This window comes from Crocodylus siamensis, chromosome 2, assembly GCF_052110815.1.
Source record: "Crocodylus siamensis isolate JL-2025a chromosome 2, ASM5211081v1, whole genome shotgun sequence".
NCBI classification, from domain to species: domain Eukaryota; kingdom Metazoa; phylum Chordata; order Crocodylia; family Crocodylidae; genus Crocodylus; species Crocodylus siamensis.
Window position 1 is genome coordinate 159,520,154 of NC_143396.1, and position 20,836 is coordinate 159,540,989.

Below are 20,836 nucleotides of genomic sequence, written 5' to 3' on the forward strand. Positions count from 1 at the left end.
GAATTGCAGGACAACTGCTATAGACATCTGACATGTAAGAGGACTGTGATTTTTCATTAACTACATATAGGGGATATGTCATAGGGAAACATACTACCAGATCATAGCTTATGCTTACACTGATAAAAGAGGGAACTGCATGTAGAAAAAACACAGGTCAAGACATTATGATCCTTTTTCAATAATGTTAACACTTGCATGCACCCATCACTCATGTTACAATGACTAAGGTTTGTCAACAGCAGCAGTGTTTTAACTCTTTATGAATGACGGTAGGAGGAAAATAATCTCACTGACTGACTGAAAACCCCTTTAAAAACACCTTAGATGACCTACTATTACTATAATATATGTAAACTTTAAAATTTCAAATAACATTTAAAAATTGCATATTTTAAAATCCATTCTTCCTTTACAAGCCTGAAAAGTTGTGAGTTCAAGATCTCATTTCCTAAAAACAAGTAATTGTATCACTAACGCCTGAAGCAGAACCAAGATGAGAGCTTTCAAGGGAAGCACAAAGCTCTGTACTTGGCATATAAATAGCTTCTTAAGGTCATCTTTAAATTGACCTTTGTTAAGAAAAGAGCTCATCTACTAAGAGAAGGCAGAGGTTGTGCTAATCAAAAGTGAAACTGGAACACATAAAGAAGCTTTGCAACAGCAATGATAAGTTCTTAATTTAAAATTATAAGTACATCATCTGCCTTCTCACTTGAGGTACTTACAAATTTAGATTTAGGAAAGAGATGATGCAAGTTAGAAATTGAATAATGATTAGGAATGGCATAAATGACCTTCAAGAAGGCACAGAATCTATCCTAGGGAGTTACAGAATCCTTCAAAAAACTGTTTATTGTGAACTAAAGAGCCTTTCATTTCAGTCACCAGTTCACTTATGATGTGAAAAAATAGTAACTGAAAGCTAATATCACTGCAGGGGTTTGGAGTTGCAAGTAAAATAAGGTGTTGGTCCAAAAAGTATTTTAAATGCAGATACATTTTTATATTCCAATAAACATTGTCATTTGATGCTGGCTAAGTGACAGAATGACATTAAGATAACCACATGAAACCAGCTAAACTAAAAAAAAAGGCTATTTTTTCAGTCTCTAAATAATTATTTGATGCAATACAGAGCAGAGTAGAAATACCTTCTGCATCCTTTTTTGTCCAATTATTCCACAGTTCTGTGGTGAGTGATGAAATGGTAATAGCTGCCTCTTCACTCAATGCCACTGTTGCTGTATAATACAAATACATATATACTTTAACACTTAGCATATCTACACATAAGACTTATGCTATCTGTACAAACAAGTCTGCTTAATGCTGTTAAGATGTACTAAATTTAAATAATGAGAGTTGTCATATTTTTCCCTCCTTAAATGCCTTTTCCACAGCTTTAGTTGTTGTTTACTACTTGTAAACTCTCAAAATGCCAATCCATGCTTTTATATACCCTGTTGTAATCATCATGTATTGGACATAGCTGGATATCTGCAGTGTGATGTACAAAACATATATATTTACTGACAGCCATTCTATTACTAGCCATTCTTTTTTAAAAACAAAACCAAACCTAATTAATCTAAATTTAAAGCATGTCTTCTAAAAAATCAGCAAAGTCAGAAAGCATGCTGAAAATAATTTTGCTTTGGAATAATTTAAGCTTTTTTGTATTTTTTCCACTGCTTGTTACAAAATACTACTTTTGAACAAATATATCGTTCAAAATGATCTTACATCCATGAGAAACAAGAACAAACACCCAACAAACCTACCTTTTAGCAAAATATATATTAGCACTCCAAATGCCATAGCTAGCAGCAGCTTAACAACCCTTTTCCTTTCTTCTAGCCACGTAGCTAGGTAGTTCTGCTTATCTGTGCTCCCGTGTCTTTTATGTACTTATATACCATGAAGCGTCATCTGCTGTTCTTACCAATTAAAAAAAAAGTGCAACTGGCAATGACCTAGAGCCTCAGGGAAACCACACGTTTATTTAGGAAACAACCATTGTCTGACAATGGGAATAAGCTTTATGTTGAAGTATCTGCTTCCTGTTACCTGTGGGCGTGATTGTTTATGCAAGGATGCTATTTTCTGGAGAAATTTAGGATTTGTCAGAGTAGAGAAATAAGATGCAGAAACACAGAAGCTGGTGAAACTAAATGTATCCACGTGCTGTAAACATATTTCCTATGTGAATTGCATCTTGTTATACTACTTTTAGAGCGGAGGGCTGAGTCAGTGTTTAAAGCATTGGCACAGGATTTTGGAGAGAGAGCTCCAGCTTTTGATTGCACCATAGATTTCTTCTGTGACCCTGGGAATATCATTTAACCTTACTGTGCCTGTAATACTGTGAAAAGAAATATTTTAAAGACTATGAGGTATTCAAGTACCAAAGTAAAGGGGATGTTATGTTAATTCAGGCTGGTGGGTAATAGCAAGTGTGCTTGGGATGAAGTGAACTTAGGTTCATGAAAGCTTGTACTCTCTCTATGTATATCTCATTTAGTTAGTCTATAAAGGTACATATTTACACTGTTTTCTGACTGCCTTCAGACTCACCAGGCTAACTACCTCCCCCTGGTCTATGGGAAACCAGACTTCACTGTGGCTGGTTGGCATGGTAGACAACTTTTATTTGGGCTAAATGAGTAAATGGGCTAAGTTAAATATCTTTTTACTTGGTGATAGGTGAAACAATGGCAGGGCCAGTGGCCCTGTGCAAGGCCTGGGCAGAGGCTGAGCCATGTGTGTCAGAGGGCTTCCCTAGAACCCAGCCAAACAAATGAGGGCTGAGACACTGAGCGCATCTACACGAGATGCTAAATCTGCAGTAGACAAATTCTACTGCACATTGGTGTGTCACAGCAAAAGCTGTGCTAATACACTAATGCCCAGTAGAATTAGTTCACTGCACATTCACATTACCAAAGAGGTATGCACTGGTGCTACTGTTCAGTAGCATTGGTTATGGTGCATTCAGTTAGCACCTGTTATTACAGCTACTAAACTTAATGCACAGTAACTATGGCACATTAATGCACGTGTACATGTGCCTACTTTGTAGGTATCTGTGTCAGTGTGGGAAGAAATGAAAAGCCAGAAAACATAGCAGCACAACCCAGGCAGGAAGCCAAAGAGTGCTTCTTCTGAGGCAGAGTACTGGCTGGAAAGACAGTCTTGGAAATTATTGGCAAGGAGACTGCCTCCTTCTGTTTGTTTGTACTATATTGAGCAGGACTTTTTGAATAACTTGGGGCACACCTATACTTTCATGGGGTTTCAACTTGTGTACAGTTTGGATAGTTAGTACTGTTTTCTATGTGAGTGGGTAACCTCGACAAGACATTACAGTCCAGGAGGATTATTGGATCGAGTGCATTTTGCTTTTCATACACACAACGGAGAATTAATCCTACCCATATCCACAACAGGTACATCCCCACGAGTGAACACATGCAGTTTGTGGCACTGCAAAACCACCTGCAGTGCCACAAATTGCATGTACTGCATATGCACGTTTGCCACAATGCTAATTAGCATCACAGCATTTTTTTGACAAAAAACACTCTCCTCCCCCCTCCCTCCCTAACAAACAGACCCTCCCATTGCCTCCTTCCCCAAGAGAGCCCCTCCACCACCGACCACTCAACATTTAAACACCCTCTTTCCTGTGCAACTACTTACAAGTGAAGTCCTGTGGTTGTATGCATGCCCTCCTGATATGGGTGGCCATGGGGTGGGGGCGCCTAAGGGACAGAGCCTGGGGACAGATAGCTAGCACCCGACCTTTACCTGTTCCCCTGTGGGTGTACATGTTGTGGCAAGCCCTGCATGTAGGAGGCTCTCCCAGGGGCAACAGTGGCAGCTGGTCCCCCGGCACAGGGAGCTCCCCTTCTGGTAGCCAGTATCCAGGGCCAGCATGCAGTCCTGACCCCACTGCAGGCAGCTCCAGTTCTGCACCTGGGTGGAGCCACTGAGCTACAGGCCTGGGACCAGGCAGGGGACCTGGGGTGGGGACTGGGGCACTGGCTGTGGGGATAGCACTGGACCTCTACCCTGGCCCATGGTGGGGGCCTGCTACTGGGCAGTGGGTGGCTGCCAGGGGGCAGGCAGGGCTCAGGTCAGGGGCAGGGCAGCAGGCAGAACAAAGGTGACTGCCAGGGACAGGACAGCACCAGCACCTGGCAATCATCCTCTGTGGCCTCTACTGCCCTGGCCATAACTGTGCTGTGCTCCCACAGGGCCTCCACTCGCTCATGCCCCAAGGCTAGGAGCTGTGGCCACAACCAGTTGTGCTGGCACTTCCACATCTGGCCTGACAGCTCCTTGTAGACATGGGTGTTGGAGCACCTGCCCTGTATGAACTGGCACTGCACCTCCACCTCACCCCACAGTGCCAAAAGGTCACCAGTCTCCACCTGCAGCCAGTTGGGGCCCCAGGTGGTGGGATGTGGCATCGGCAAAGATGAGACCATTAGGTCTCCTGCACCAGCTCTTCAGGCCTCCTTGCCCTGTGCTTCTGGGCCTGGGCAGCTGCCTTCAGCATTCAGCACCCAGCACAGGGGCATGGTGTAGGACTTGCAGCCATGCAGCAAGGCAATGCCCCACAGCACCTGCAGGCTCTGGGCAGGTTGTTGGGGGTGGGCTGTGGGCAGCTGGAGCTCACCCTGGTAGCCAAGAGCTGCCTACAAGTATGCCTGGGTGCTGACAGGCCTGGCAGGTGCCTGGAGCAGCCTACAGGACTGGATGGCACAGGCCTGGCAGCTATGTGGCACTGCAGTGCCAGGCTGTGGCACTGGGATACAGGCAGGCTGGTGCAGCTGACCTGCGGCCTGCCCAGGGAGACACAGTGGCCTGGTTTGGCCTTAGGCTGCCTGCCTGTGTCCGAGGGCTCCGAGCGCCTGCAGGTTTTTAAGAGCCTGGGGATGGAGCTGGGACAGAGTTGAGCCATCCCTGGGGCAGGACAGGCTCCCAGCCCTGGAGCTATGGGCCTAGTCTCAGGCAGGTACCCTAGTGGTAGCACTGACCAGGAGCAAATTTGCTCCCAATTGGCATCCACATGTGCATTATTGTAGAGTAATTACTTGCAAGTAAATGAGTGTTGTCATTTACTGAGCAGTAAGCATGTGCACATGTAGCTGCGTACACTTACTGCAAAGCAAGCTACGCTGCTGCGCAGTAAAGTGTCTCATGTAGACATGCCCCTATTAATAAAATATCCTCCTGCTTCTAAAATCTTGTAAAATACAAATGGAAAGTATTATAAACTTACTTATTTGGCACAATGTTTTATTAGTTGCCTTGGTTTACCATATTTTTTATATAATATGGGTGCATCTACACATGAAATTAGGGAAACAAAACAAACTCTGGTGCTGTATGAGCCAGGTCAAACTGCTCCCAGGTGCAGCATCTACATGTGGATCCAGGGCAGCAGCAATTTGAGCCAAGAGAGAGCAGGCCCAGTCTTGCAGGGAGCACAGTGAGGGTCAATCCAGGGCTCCAGATGGCAGCATCAGGTAGTCGAGGGATTGGCTGGGGCACAAGGGTGGTGAACCTGAGGTGCTACATGGCTAGGTGGCAGACAGGAGTTTAGCCGCCACCCAGTCATCATCTACATGTGTGTTTCAGCTCAGTTAATTACTCTACCGCAACTATACTATCTTATAATGAAGTGAATTAGTATACTGCACCTTAATACTGGTGCACGTGTATATGGGTATATGGGGATACTTTACTGAAGGGTAAATTAGTCTACTTCCCAGAAAACACATTTGTAGATACACCCTGATGTTAGCAGAAATTTTTATTTATGAATTTTCACTTATGTACCAATATGCATATTTAAAGAAAATATCAGGTATATGCTTATGTTTATATTTTAAAATAGTTATCAGAAGAAAAATTAGTACAGAAACAGTTTCTGAAGTATTTTTATTTTATAAAGTACAATTTTGTTGAATGGAAGAAAAATTAAGCTTTTCCATCTTTTTTTATGCAAGCAAGCTACAATCTACCGGAAAACATCAATGGCTCTTTAATAAAGTAAACGAAATAAAAACTCAACTGAGATACATGGCATGTCTACATGAGCTGCCACGTTGCAGGAGTAACAAGCTACAGTGAAGTAGCTTGTTGCTACAGTGATGTAGCATCAGTGGGCATGAACTATGATGCCACTGCTACTGCACAGTAGCTCATTGCTATTTCCTGTAGGGGCAGAAACGACTTGTGCAGCACCAGGATTGTGCAGTACCAGAGGTTAATGCACAGTCATTTAGTAGTTGCTAAAGCAAGTACTAAATGACTGTGCAGTAACAACTGTACAGTAGGGTGCATGCTTAGACGCGCCCACAGAGATGTAAACATTGGCCCAGTCTGACTTCCTTTGGCTGAAGCTGGAATAAGCCCTGAATGTTAGTACTGCACAAACTCATAATCAAAATGGCTCATTACTGGTATTTATTGGTATCCTAATTTTGCTTTTACACTGCACTGAAAAAACAAACAATCATGAACATTTTTATTCCCTCTCTTAACCCAGACAACATATCCTATTTTCTCAGGTTTACCTTTTTAAACCAATGTCTTTCAAATATGCTCCTCTCTAATGTGACAATTAAAGTTATCAACAAGAATCTCACAGGAGCAGGACTGGGATTTACATCAGGGACTGAGAACATAAACCTGTTTTCAGGAGGCAAGAGGGAGAGTAGTTCTGTTTTAATTCCTGTATTTCATTTCTGATAAAGTTTGTTCCTCTTTTTTATTATGTTATCAATAACGCTTAGGAGAATAGTGTTATTATATACATATTTATATAGGGCCTGATTATCATAAACGGTTTATGCAGAGCCACTTTAAGGGATCAGGACATAATATACACCAAGCATGCTTAAAAAGAAACATACATTGCACTTTATTTTTATCAATACATTTGACTAAGATTCTGGATATTGAGAGAAATGTATACTGGCCTCAGTCTTAGTGCACATAGCTCCCACAGATTTCTGGGTGTACACTCAAGGTCAGAATCTGGCTCAGTATGTGTAAGCTTTTGTTTTTATTTTGTTAAACATACTCACTTAATGTAAGCCCTTTTCATTTCAGCACTACCAGCAAGTCAAATCTTAGATTCCAATCTCCCGTTCTTTGTGAATATAAAATTCTTGCTCACAGCAGCAGAAGTTTTGAATTTCTAAGGAACTCAAGTTAATTTTCAAAAGTGCATATGTGTTTTAGAAGTATAAGTCCCACATTCAAAAGTGAAATAGCCCTGAGAAGCCTAATTTCTACTGGATTTCAGTAAGATCTGAGCTCCTAATAAATGGAACCTAACCTCCAGTCACGTATGGCACTTTTACATACCGGGGATGGGGCCCAGCATTTAAAATAGAGTGGCTCTGAGAGCCACTCTAATTAAAGCACCATCCCATCTCCTATGTCAGCATCCCCATGCTTACAAATGGCAGCAGGGGTGCTTGAACTAAAGTTTGTTTGACAAGCTTTAGTTCAAGCGTGCCTGCCACCATTTTTAAGCATGGGGACGCTGATATACAAGACTCAGGAGGGCGTTGGAGCGTGGTAACTGCCAAGCTCCAGCAGACTCAATTAATCAAGTCTGCTCCAATGAGCTGGCATTCCAGCATGTTGGAGTAGCCTCCACGTTCATGTATCAGTGCCCATAGGTATTTTTTTAAATATTACTGTTTGTTCTTTATTTTAATGTAGATTTACCCACAGAACAATATAGGTGAAAGCTGTAGCTGTGATTTCTTTTACTCCCAATTCAGGAATAGGAAGTAACATAAGATATTGTAACATTTTGTACATAATCCCATTCCAATATTTCACATGAAAAAATAAATAAAATGTAGAAATAAATAATTTGTAGTAAAAATAAATGTTTTGCGTATCAATAAATAGAATGACTTTGATTTTTTTTAACGCAGCAGTTATTTTCTAGAGGATGAGTTTTTTAGCAACAAGGAGCGTGTTCTTCAGTAGCATTGCAACAGTCATGGGCCCTACTCCTCCTGGTACTGCAGTGATAAAGCCAGCTTTCTTCTTCACCTCTGACAAAAAAAAAAGAAGAGAATGATTTTCTGTAAAATTAGTTACAAACTATAGTTTTTCGTTAAACAGCCCGAGATATACCTTGTATATAGGTAAGCTTGGCAGCCTTCAATTTTCTTTTTTTTTATAATTTCAACAGCTAAAATCAATGCTTATTTTTAAGCATTTTCTTGATTTTTATCAATTTAAACTTTCAGGGTTGCACAAAATTAGGGTGTGGGGGCAGACAAGGTAGTAATGACAGCATACTGCTAAAAGCCTTATAAAATCACATCAAAATATATAAAAGTAAACTTCCATAAATTAATAAACCATACCTGCTTTAAATCATTCTGTTCATTCATCACGAAAGAGCCAGGCAGGCAGGGACCAGAAGAGGAGGGCAGTGGCACTCCAGAACTCTGGAAACACATGGAGAGGAGGTGGTTGCCCAGCATGGGGCAGGAAGCAGCTCCCCACAGCTTCAGGCCCTGCCTGGTGCGAACCAGCGGAGGGGCAGCCTACCCCCTGATCATGGCCTCTTGCCCCTCTGGGCATCATGGGATCTTGGGGGCACCCCCGCACACCCTGCTCCAAGCACATGGGCTGGACTGGACAGAAGCTCTGGGAATGCTGGGAGAAGCAGTATAATCGAGGCAGGGCACATGGGGGTGCTCCTTGGGTTCAGATGCTACTTCCATGCTGCCCAGAGGGGTGGGAGGCTGTGGCCGTCAAGTGACTGGTCCGCCCCTCTACTGGTGCCTGCCAGACAGGGCTCACCCACAAAGGGACCACAGGGAATGGAGAGTTGCTTCCTGGTCCCAGGCTGGGTGGCTGTTGCCTCTCCCAGTGCTTCCAGAGCTCCTGCCTGGCCTGGCCCGGCCCAGCCACTGCATGATCAGGGCAGGGTCCAAACTCCTGGACCCCAATTATGAGCCCCAATTATGCAGGGGCCAGCCCAGGCTTGCTGGGAGTTTGGCTGGGACCTAGGCAGAGCAAGCGACTGGTGACACAAGGCTCCCAGCTGCCAATAGTGCTGTCCCTCCAACCTGCCCTCTGAGCACAGCCCCCAGATCCTGCAGCAGCTCCCCAGAGAAGTGTGCAGGTGGCTCAAAGTGGGCTCCCCCTACTCCACCTGCAATGGCTGCCGTCTGTGTGCGTGTGTGTGTGTATGTGTGTGTACATGTGCAAACATGCATGCATGCTGTCCCAGTTTTTTTTTAACATCTCCTTTCTAGAACTTTCAGTGTTTACCAATGGAAATATTTTTCTGTCGGTCTGTGAGTGATGGGTCAAATCTATATTTATCAGTGTTTATCAATAACAATCAAATCCTGCCAAACCCATACACAGGGCATGATTTGACTGTCACTGGATGCATCTACACAAGAGTTTACTGCAGAGAAGACTAATTAGCTCTTCAGTAAATCTTGGCTTCTACATGTGTAGGGCTATTAGGCTGGAGTAACTAGTAAACTCCGCAGCAGGATAGTACTTATAAAAACAAATACTATCCTGCTGCAGAAGTTTTAACTCCAAAGCAGCACACATGTAAATGCTGACCCAGCTAGCTGGGGCACGAGAGTATTTCAGTACAGGGGATGCCTACCAGCCAGCCCCACAGTAAGCTACCCTCTTGCCCCAGCAAACCCCTCCACAGCACACTGAGCCAGGTCAGAGCAGTCCCAGGCTGGCAGGCTGACCCTCCCATGTCCCTTGCCAGCAAGAGCTGTTCTGACCCAGCTCGATGTTCTGCGATCCCAGCCACACATGTAAACGTGATGCTGGGAGCAATAAACTCTGGTACGGTAAGCACTGGAGTTTATTACAACACATTAATATGCACGTGTGGATGCTCACTGAGAGGCAGCCATCCTTGCAGTACCACCAACAGTTTCTCTCATGTAAGGGCCCCATCCTCCGCTGTGTCTATGTAGAGTGCCTATAAAGACTTAAGTCAAAGAAAATGCTACAAGTACATCAACAATCTAATAAAAAAATTGACAGGATAAACAAGGTTGGGGTGTGCCTAGATTACTCAGGGAGGAATACTAAAAACAAACATCCATGGCATTAAAACAAAATCCTTTAAAGGAGTCTAATGACATGGAAAACATGGTAAGCATCACATGTTAAACTTTTATACTATGAGATAAGATTTCTTGAGACAATGTGCTACTCATTTATCATTTTTTCATAAAATGTAACTGGAACTTCAGGTTAGCCACTTACAATGGAATTGTGTTTAACTGACTTAAAGCCCATCAAGTGAAAGAATGGGATCAATAAATTATCTGCTTTTGTGGTTATTTTGCCTGGCAAGTCTCTTGCTGCACTTCATTGATCAGATTAGGACAGGGTGCTTGGGATGTTTTTTCAATTGTATTCTTCGCTAAGCCCATGTTTCCTTAAGAGCTGATATTGCTAACTCAAGAATAATTTCCAGAAAAATCAAACCATGCTTGCTTCTGCCAAATACATGAAAGGGAGAAAGTCAACTGAAATTGTGTCACTGAACCGGACTCCATACAATGTCTGAACTTTACATATGTTGGGGGGTAGGGGACAGGACTAACAAAAGCATTGCTTTTCACTGGACCAAACTCAAGCCAGGTGCAAGTAAGGATATCTCTACTTGAATCAATAATAGACCATTACATGAGATTCCTAGATATTGAGGGCTACAAGATGAGGCAATCAAAATGTGGGGAAAATAAAAATCACTTAACAATGTTCCAGATACATTTCTTTTAAATGTCCATGGTGACCCATTGGCAAGTAAGACAAGTGATCTTAGAAAAAAAAATTATCAAGAGAAAAAATGAAAAGCTAAATATTAATTAATGTGCTATTTAAAAAATTCTTTTGATCAAATGAAAGTTTTCTCTGCATACTGTTTCTTCAATTCACAGGGAAGGCCTGATTCTGCATCCACTAAAGTAAAAAACAAAGTTCCCATTAAGTTCAATCATGAAGGATCAACTAAGGAAAAATATATCAGTGGTAATGAAAACCAAAATAACTTTAAATTACTCAACATATGAATGTCACCAGTCATGTTATTAAAAGAACATAGAAAGATAAACTTGATTTAATTTAACAATCATTTTAGACATTAGAATGATAATATTTAGGTTTAGAATTAGACCATCTTAGAAACACAAATTATCTGGTGGCTTTTTAATAGTATTATAATTTGATTAATTTACAGAATTTGGTATGTATTATTTTATTTTCCCAGATAAATATCATAATTATTTAAAGGAACTGTGCCCATGTCTGATATTAGCACATATCAGGACTGTTGTACTATTTCAGAAGTAACATGATATACATTAAAATAAAACACTATTTTAATAGAAACAAATTTGTTTCAAATCAGTAATATTTTAGAATTATTAAGTACATTCTTGGTCATATATTAATGACAAAGAGGTACAATCCACAACCTGAGGAAGTTCTTGAACAAAAGTCTAGCAATGTAAATCATGCAGAACATTCATTATTATACCGAATCTTTACGGAAATCTGCCTCAAAGTAGGACACAGGCTTCTTTTTATATTGGTTTACATATAATCATCAACATATAGTTTATTTGGAAAGTCCAAAGACTAGGTGCCTAAGTGTGCAAATAATATCCTGTAAACATAAGTGTGCATTTGCAAAATGGTAATTTGAGCCTGGTAAGTCCCTAGTCAGAGAAATAAAAATGAGCATGATGAATGCATATTTTTTTCAGACAAACTTAGATACTAGATTTATACATTTGGCTCTTAAAGTTCTAAACAGATTTGTATAGCATAAGAGTCCAACATACAGTTTGAGATAACATTTATATATGACAAACCTTACAGTATTGAACAAGGTATAGCACTGTCAATTACTTCAGGTTATTTCATGTCCACTTTTAGATTGTGTAGAAGCTTTCTCCTCTGAATGTCACTCCCCAAAGACTGCTGAAATACTGTCCTAAGCATTTGACAGCCTGGAAAACAGCCTTCAAACCGAGTGCCTAAGAGGGGTTAGTTATTATTTTGCAGCTTCTTCAAAGCCTTAAAGAACTTTCTTTGATTCTTCACAAGAAATGAAATGCAGGTAATTTCCTTGACAAACAAGTTAATCTGGTTTGGAAGTACTCTTTATTTCTAGGTTTCTCTACAAGTTAAACACTTCATATGCTCAATAGGGGCAATCCCTCATATTAAGGACATGTTTAAACTTGCAAGTTGTTGTGGGTCTTGTGAATTTATTTTAAATAATCAATAACAATTGTTGTCTAAGCAGTGTATCCACACCACACTGCAATCAATCAATTGGCACCATCATTCTTTATAGATGTTTCCATGAGTTTCGAGCTCAAAACAGTGAAATCAAAACAAAACAAAACAAAAGCCTTTGAAACAGCTTTGAAATGAAACAATGGCACTGGAAACGTTTCAAAAGTTTTGAAACATTTCAAGTTTCAAAGTCAGGCTTACTTGGCCTCAGCACTGGTTCTAGCCAGCAGCACCAGCCTCCTGTCATCTGGCAGGCAGATAGGGGGCTCACCCATGCCCCTGGGAGGGCTGTGGGGGTTGTGTTGGATTCCTCATGGGGGTGTGGGCCCCTGATTTGCCTGCCAGATGACAGGAGGCTGCTGCTGCTGGCTAGAGGCAGCACTGGGTGCAGCCCACACCCAGCACCAGGAAGATCGGTGTTGCCGCTGGCCCTAGCTGGCAGCAGCAACCTCCTGTCATCTGGCAGGCAGATTGGGGAGCCGCCTGCACCCCTGGGAGGAGTCAGCAGAGCCCTGCAGCCTTCCTGGGAGTGTGGGGGGCCCCCAATTGGCCTGCCGGATCACAGGAGGCTGTTTCTGCTGCCTGGGATGGCACTGGGTACAGCCCGCACCCAGCACCAGGAAGACTGGTGCTGCTGCTGGTCCCAGCTGGCAGCACCAGCTTCCTCTCATCCAGCAGGCAGACTGGGGGCCTGCCCACACCCCTGGGAGGGCTGCAGGGGCTGTGCTAGACTCTATCCCAGGGGTGCGGGCCTCCATCTGCCTGCCAGATCACAGGAGGCTGGTGCTGTTAGCTGGGGCCTGCAGCAGCACCAATATTCCTGGTGCAGGTTGCAGAATAGCCTATGGGCAAAATGCCAAAAGAGCACCAAAACAGTGAAACAGTTTTGACGAAACAAAAAGGAACAGTGCTTTCAAAATGAAACAAATCTCGAAACAAAAAGCTGTTCCGTCAAAACAGAAGTCAAAGCGGAACAATGCTTTTTCGCACAGCCCTATAGTATTAATTTTTTTTTAAACAAGTGCTTGGCAGAGAACCAGCATTCTGGGATTCTTTCTGCAGTGCATTATAAAGTACATAAAAGAAGGAACTGAAATTGTGGTATCTGAGATCACACCACATAATCCTCATGATTCCTTTGCACATTCCAGACATTTGAGTTTCCAAATATCTTAGCACCACCCAAATTAATATCAGTGAGTCTCTCACAGTGATTCACCAGGCCTTGCACCATGAGACAGCAGAAGTGCATCTTCTTGTTGGCAAAGTCTATGATCTAGAGCAGAATGCAAAGAATAGGTTGCCAAAAGTCTGTCTGTGAAAAGCCATCAGAGGCCTCTTTCGTATCGCCAAGTTTTGTGACACAGCAGAGCAAAATCTTCCTCATAGTACTGCAAACCTCAATGATAAGAGCCCCAGTAGCTGATCTGTGAACCCCAAACTGGTATTTACAGACAAATAGCAACTGCAGGTGGCAATGGCAACATCCTTTGCCATGCTGGCAGCAATTCTCTCATGCTAGTGTTCCTCAACTGAACTTCCAGGCTGAATTGCAAGCTTAGATTTCTAAGAAAGAACCTTTTCATACTGAAATTCTGCCACTACTGTTTGCCATCCAAGTTCTGCATCATTCCATCCAGGGCTGACCCTAGGAGGGTGTGGGGCCCCCTTAAGAAAGCCAGGTGGCGCAGCCTGCAAAGTGGGATGGAGGTTGCAGCCCTGGCCCTGGCACTAAGGGTGCTACTACTGGTGCAGTCTACTCCAGGGGGCTGCCTGCAGCATGGGGCAGCCAAGGTAAGGGCCACACTGGGCAGGCCATGTTGGGTCAGAGATGCCCTTGTGGTAGCAGACCCCAAGCTGAGTCAAGTTGTGGTGCCTGGTAGCCTTGCAGGGACTCGGGGCCAGGCTGTGCCATAGGGCAGGTGCTAGGCAGTACTTCTGCCACAGCCCTCAGATGTCAAAGTGTAGGGCCCCCAAAACATGGGGACCAGGGCAGCTGCCATACCCTAGGGACAGCCTTGATTATGCCATCCCACCAGTTGCTGCTATTTGCTAGTTCCTGAATAAGTGCACGCCCAAGTGCTCCAATTAAATGCTCTGTAGAAATGACTGGTTGATTTCATTCTCCTCCTCTATTATTTGTATTGCTGTGTTATCTACAGCCCTGCTAAACCACTTAGTTGCATTTAGTTGGTCTAATGAAAGATATCACGTCTACCCAAATAAACTTGCCTGTCTATGTCCTTAGACCAACATGGCTACAATCAACAACCCTGTGAAACCACAGGGGTGGTCTGCCTCCATAATTCCAAATGCGTGCACATTGTCCTGGTCATATTAATGGCTGTCATGATTATGGCACGTGGATCACTGTCTTTCCTAACACCTACCAGTTATCTGAAAATGGTACTGATCAATGTAAAGTAGGACAGAAGAGGAACTACGAAAGCTCATTAGCTTCATAGTTTCATAGATGTAGGGTCAGAAGGGACCTAAGTAGATCATCAAGTCCGACCCCCTGCCCTGGGCAGGAACAAACTCATATGACCCCAGCTAGGTAATTATCAAGCCTCCTCTTAAAGACCCCCAAGGCAGAAGCCAGCATCACCTCCCTTGGAAGTTGATTCCAGATCCTAGCCACCTTGACTGTGAAGTAGGGTCTTCTAATGTCCAGCCTGAACCTACTCTTAAACAACTTAAGGCTGTTATTCCCTGTTACTCCAGGAGGTGCTCTGGGGAACATGGTCTCTCCCATTCCCCGCTGGTCCCCTTTGGTAGACGGTCACCAGGTCCCCTCTCAGCCTTGTCTTGTGAAAGCTGAACAGGTTCAGGTCCCATAGCCTCTCCTCATAGCTTGATGGAGTCCCAGACTTCCTGTAGCTTCCAATAGTTTCCCCACAATGTGCCAGGAGAAAAATTAGAGAACATAGAGTGGAATGGTAGATCACAGTACCATGGAATATCTACTCAGAACACTAAATATTAATCTGAACAAAGCACAAAGCTGTGTGGATACAATGATTAAAAGGAGAAGAACTTAAGAAGGCATAACTAAGTGATATGGATGCACTTCAGTTTGATACATTTCTATAACTACAATTAAAGCAAACAAACTAGTTTGGAACAAACTTCTCAAGACATACCTTCTAGAAAGAGTACATTTTAGGAGGGAAAAGGAGGTTTATATTCCTTGTTAACTTTGTGTGTGTTTAGTTTACCATATAATCTTATATTTCATATAGATAACACCATCTTCATATTTCTTATGAAGAGAGGCTGAGAGCCATGGGACTCTTCTGCCTGGAAAAGCGCAGGCTCAGGGATGACCTGGTGGCTGCCTGTAAGTACATAAGGGGTGTGCATCGGGATCTGGGGGAACGTCTGTTCACCAGAGCGCCCTGAGGGATAACAAGGACCAGCGGTCACAAACTCCTCCAAGGCTGTTTTAGGCTGGACATAAGGAAAAACTTCTTTACTGTCTGAGCCTCCAAGGCCTGGAATAGACTCCCTCCAGAAGTGGTGCAGACATCTAGTCTGGACTCATTCAAGAAATGTTTGGATGCTTATTTTGCTGGGATTGTTTGACCCTAGCTGACTTCCTAACCCTGGGGCAGGGGGCTGGGACTTGATGATCTTCAAGGTCCCTTCCAGCCCTAATGTCTATGAAATCTATAATCTAACGACCACTTGCTGTGGAAGGTGAGAGACATGAGTCATTCAGTGAGAGACATAGGTCATTCCGTTTTTCTCACTGCTCTCCCTGGAGAAAACAAGTCTACAGATGTTCAGGATTTTTCTTCCAAAGGAAAAATACCCACTCCCAGAAAAAACAACTTAGGAGCAAGCACAGTTAAATCACTCCCGTAGAATTTCTTTTGGGGAGACTGAATTTATGTATAACTTATCCTTCTGAGAGAAGCTGCAGCACCATTCTTCAATATCCTGGTGTGTTTTGCTCCTACCCACCTATCTCTCTCCCTGCAGAGACAGTGTGTCACTCAGGCTGGACTCTACCACTCCAGCTAAGGATGGAGCAGAATATGCCCCCTTCATAATTCCACAATGTGCTACAGGGAGACACTGGCTGACTGAACAATTTGGGGCAGCCAGTCAGGACAGCCCTGTGCACTACTGCCATCTGTCACCAGGCAGACTGAGGAAGACTGCAGAGCATGCTGAGATGTGTCAGGGCCCCCTGGCTGTGCAGCATCAGCACTGCAACCTCTCTGCTCTTCAGGGGCCCAGTATCTGAATGTCTGTTCAGGCATCTCTGTTTCTTTTCCTGAGAATTTTCCCAGGTCATTTGAACATTTGTATATAGTCATGGGCTCATCAGTGGATAGCATGTTCCACAGTTAAGAGCATCAAGCCACACAGGAAAGAGTGTGCAGATTTTAGCCAGTTTTTCAAAAGCCATTTTCAGAGACTTAACATATCTTCTTTACAAGCACTTTGCTGGTTGAGGCACACCAGTATTCTAGCGAAATACTCCTAGCATAGAACTACAGAAGAATAGGGCTGGAATGGACCTTAGGGGTGCATCCAGACAAGCATGTACATGCCTCTTGCAGCATCTTAAGCCCCTTTGACATGCTTCAAGAAGCGCATGTAGTAATAAAAAAAATTCCCCGTGCTGCAAATTTATAGTGTGGGGGCAAAATTAGGTACCTGGATATCCAGGGGACAAAAAATACCCTAGGGAAAAAAGTAGGGCAGGATATGGTCCCTGGGCAACCAAAGGCTCAGTCCTCCACAGAGACATTCCTGTTAATGCAGCCCAGTATGTTTGTGGCTATTTCTTTTCTTTTTTTGCAACAACAGCACACTGTTGGCTCATATTCAGCTTCTGCTTCACTGTAAACAGGGTGGCCATATTATTTTGAAGGAAATCTGAGATGGGGTAAATAAATCTGGGACAGTGGGCACCACACAGCCCTCCCCCCCAGCACCAGGCTCCCAAGAGGACTGATGGAGGAGAAGTGTGTACAGCACAGAGGCCTACAGCCAAGCTCCATTCCCCACACACAGAGGCCGAATCGAGTTTTGGAGTGGCAGCTGTGCGGCACCTCCCAGACTGCCAGCCCATGCTGCACAGCCACATAGCTCCTCTTCACTATCACAGACAGCCACCTGGGGCTGGCACATGCAGTCCAGGTATCAGCACTGGCTGCAGCAGCAGAGGATGAGGATGCCAACAGGAGGCAACCATCTCAGCTTGATCCACATAGGTGCCTGAGCCCCAGCCCTGGTCCACCCCATCCCAGCTGAACCCTGCCCCAGTCGGAGCAGTGCTCAGCCCACCCTACCCACTGCCCCAAACAGCTTCTAGCCCTTGCTCAGGAAGAGCTGGGTCAAGTACTTGCAGGTGGAGTGGTGCCACCAATCCAGGACTTTTGCTTCAATTTTAGACAACCAGCCAGTATGCTGGGATGGCCTGTGAAATCCAGGACTGTCTTGGCCAAACCAGGATATGTGGTTAACCTAACTATAAATCCCAGGTCTTTTGCAGTACTGCACGCCAACCAGTTATTTTATCCCAGCTCAAAATGTAGGACATTTCTCTTTGTCCTTATTGAATTTGATTTATTTAGGATTATTTTCTAGGCCAGTCTAAATCCTAATCTTATCCTCTAAAGCAGTGGGGACCAACCTTTTTGGCAGGCATGCTACAAATTAAGCTCCACACCCTCCCCAAGTGCCATCACCCCTGCCTGATGTGCTGCAATGTTTTCTGCTCTCTACCTTATCTTCCCTACCTGATCTGCTTCATTAATTTCTGCTCCCTGCCCTCTCCCTGATCTTCTGTGTGCCACACAAAGAGGCTACCTGTGCCGCTTATGACATGTGTGCTGCAGGTTGGGCACAACTGCTCTAAAGTATCTGCAACTTTGCCCTGTGTGGTAATGCAGCTGACAATATAAAAGTGTCTTTGCATGAATAGCGCATTCTAGCCCCCCTCTACTACAAGTGAAATCAGCTATTGCAGCAAAAAAAATGCAGTTTGCTGAATACAACATTGGCACTATTAGCTTTTGCCAGTGCAGCTATATTGGTCAAAAAAATCACAGCTCACAGCACCTGCCTAACACAGCTATGCCAACAAAAAAATTGGGGTCTGACATTTCAGAGATGCTCAGGAGCCACATATCTTTTTCCCTTTAGTAGCAGTTGTCTTCTGTTCAAAAGGGAAGGTCCACACATAACAGGACAGCCAAAGTACATGAATTTGCCTGGTGCTGCTCAAATGTCCAAAGGTTCCCTTGACTTGCAAGACCTGAATAAAGAGTCCACTGGTTATTCAAATTGTGAGTGCACTGGGAATTTTGTTTAGGAGGGATTCTAGTGTGATTCACCATGCAGCTTTTGCCACTGATTACCTGCCTGTATTTCTGCTGCATTTGTGCTGCCTGGAACCACAGGCCAGCTTTTAACGCCACCAGCTACTATAGATCTGTACTTGCAGATCTTGCAGCTCCAGCTTTTGTGAACTAATGGGGGAGTCTGAGTGGAAAAGGCAACAATGGTGAACCTTGATGAGAACCATAACTAATTTTATTGGCCCCAAGAATGATGGAGCAGTTCTTGCTGGGGAAAACATTGCATTTGCACTCTCCCAAACAACAGGTGGACCATGACTATGTATGGATCCCTGTCTGCGGCAGCAGCTGATCCTCTGAAGATTTTTGGTTGCAGGTCAGCACACTATGGTCAGATAGATGTGGGGGAAACTCCAGACTGTGCAGTGGCATTTGTGGGAGTGGACTGTCATGGCCACCTGGGACAACAAGCAGTAGTGGGCAATTCTGCATGTCCAGGGGCCTCCTCATAGATGTCTGCACTAAGTTTGGCCCAACCATACAGCAGTGGATGATGATGATAAAAGTGCTCTTATCTGTGGAGAAGTGCATTGCCACTGCTATATGAAAGCTCACAACCCGAGATAGCCTCTGGTCTACAGTAAACCATTTTGGCATGAACAAGTCAACAGCTGGAGAAGCAGTACAAGTGTACCTGGCAATCCAGTGGATGATGGCCTCAAGTATCATATACTTGCTGATCCACAGGAGGCTGTGGATAGATTTGCCAGCCTGAGTTTTCCCACTGTTTAGGGGCAGCCAGAAGAACACATATTGCGACCATTTCCCCTGTGAACTTGAATTCATCAACCAGAAGGGCTACTTCTTGATCATACTTCAGGCACTTGTGAGGGCAGGGGGAGAGAACACATAAGAGAGCAAACAGCCCCTCCCCTAACCTGCACCAGGGCATTCTGCCTAACGCAGCCAGCAGCTTCTAAGCCCAGGAAAAAGCCTCTTACCTCCAATGTATAGCAGCAGTAGCCCAACCACATGGAGAGGCTGACCACACATGTGATCATAAGAGCAGCCAGTCAAGGAATCAGGAGGCTTTTGGTGTAACTATTCAAGCAGCTACATCACTGCCTGCCTGCCTCCCTGCTCCAATCATGCTGCTCTCCACCTTCAATAAGAAGAAACTAAGGCAAGCCGAGAACATCTCATCCCAACCATACAGGAACCCACCATGTTGACTGGCTGATGCTAAGCTCAGCATCAGATTCCCTGCTGATTGGCTGGGAGCCTAGCAGAGCAGAGCAGAGCAGCACTTTTGAAAAACGAATTTCCTCCCTGCCTGTCAAGAAACAACAGGTGGGGGGGACAGATGGCTGCTACTGCTGTTCCTGACTCTTCCAGTGATGCAGGGGGAGGGCGGAAGTGGGGGGATGGCAGAAGCCTGAGCTTTACAGCAGTGATCAGAGGCTTTGGGAGCAAGGCCTCTGCTGCTGCTATTAAACCTGGCCCTAAACCTACCCCATCAACCAGTCAAGGTGTGTGTGTGTGTGGGGTGGGGGGACACTATGATCTGGGAGTGAAACTGGGAGCCCTGCCACAATCAGGCTACAATATTAGTGACCTGGGCCTGTGACTTAAGCCAAGGGAGGGGAAGAGAGCAACGCAGAATATATAAACACCCAAATGACTTCTGATCACCTCTCTGTTCACTCATGAAGACGAGAATACTTGTTGTATTATAAATGTTTTCCTGAGCCAGAAGAAACATTTTAAACTATCAAAAAATAAAACTTCTAAAATTTTAAAACCAGTTTTGGACAGCCATCTTAAATATCTTCCATCTGAGATGGACATTCATTCCTCTTTCCCATTTTAGAGCATCAGAAGCTTTAGTTTGTAACTGCATCTTTCAAATATTGTCTGTTCCAAAAGAAGCAAAGTAAAATTAAAAACAAACATATGAAACAAATAATTCCATTGTTTCAAACCCAACCCTAGGGAGTGGAGCACGGAATATAAGATATTACATGTGAAGTGACAATTGAAAGAAGCTTCCACCCACCCTACTGTTAAACTTTATTAACACCCTAGAAGATCTCAAATCAGCTTACTTGATTAATGTAAGCCACATTCATATCTCTCTCTGATAAAAGTAATTTACACTTGGATTGCCC

The 20,836-nt window shown here is 44.0% G+C and overlaps 1 protein-coding gene across 8 annotated transcripts in view; it reads right to left on the bottom strand.

The window, feature by feature from the left end:
• LOC149870974 (bifunctional methylenetetrahydrofolate dehydrogenase/cyclohydrolase 2, mitochondrial-like) overlaps positions 1–20,836 on the bottom strand; it is an 83,060-nt gene that overhangs the window by 12,334 nt on the left and 49,890 nt on the right. For 2 of the 8 annotated variants that reach the window (XM_090031937.1, XM_090031931.1), the window contains one exon: positions 732–1,244. The exons of 1 other annotated variant lie outside the window; for it this stretch is intronic. In XM_090031937.1, coding sequence (XP_089888063.1) covers positions 1,057–1,244 — 188 coding nt within the window. In that variant the 3' untranslated portion in view covers positions 732–1,056. Of the gene's footprint in view, positions 1–731; positions 1,245–5,275; positions 11,008–20,836 lie in introns of those variants that run through there. 5 more of the 8 variants (XM_090031936.1, XR_016440165.1, XM_090031934.1 and 2 more) reach the window with 5 other exon arrangements.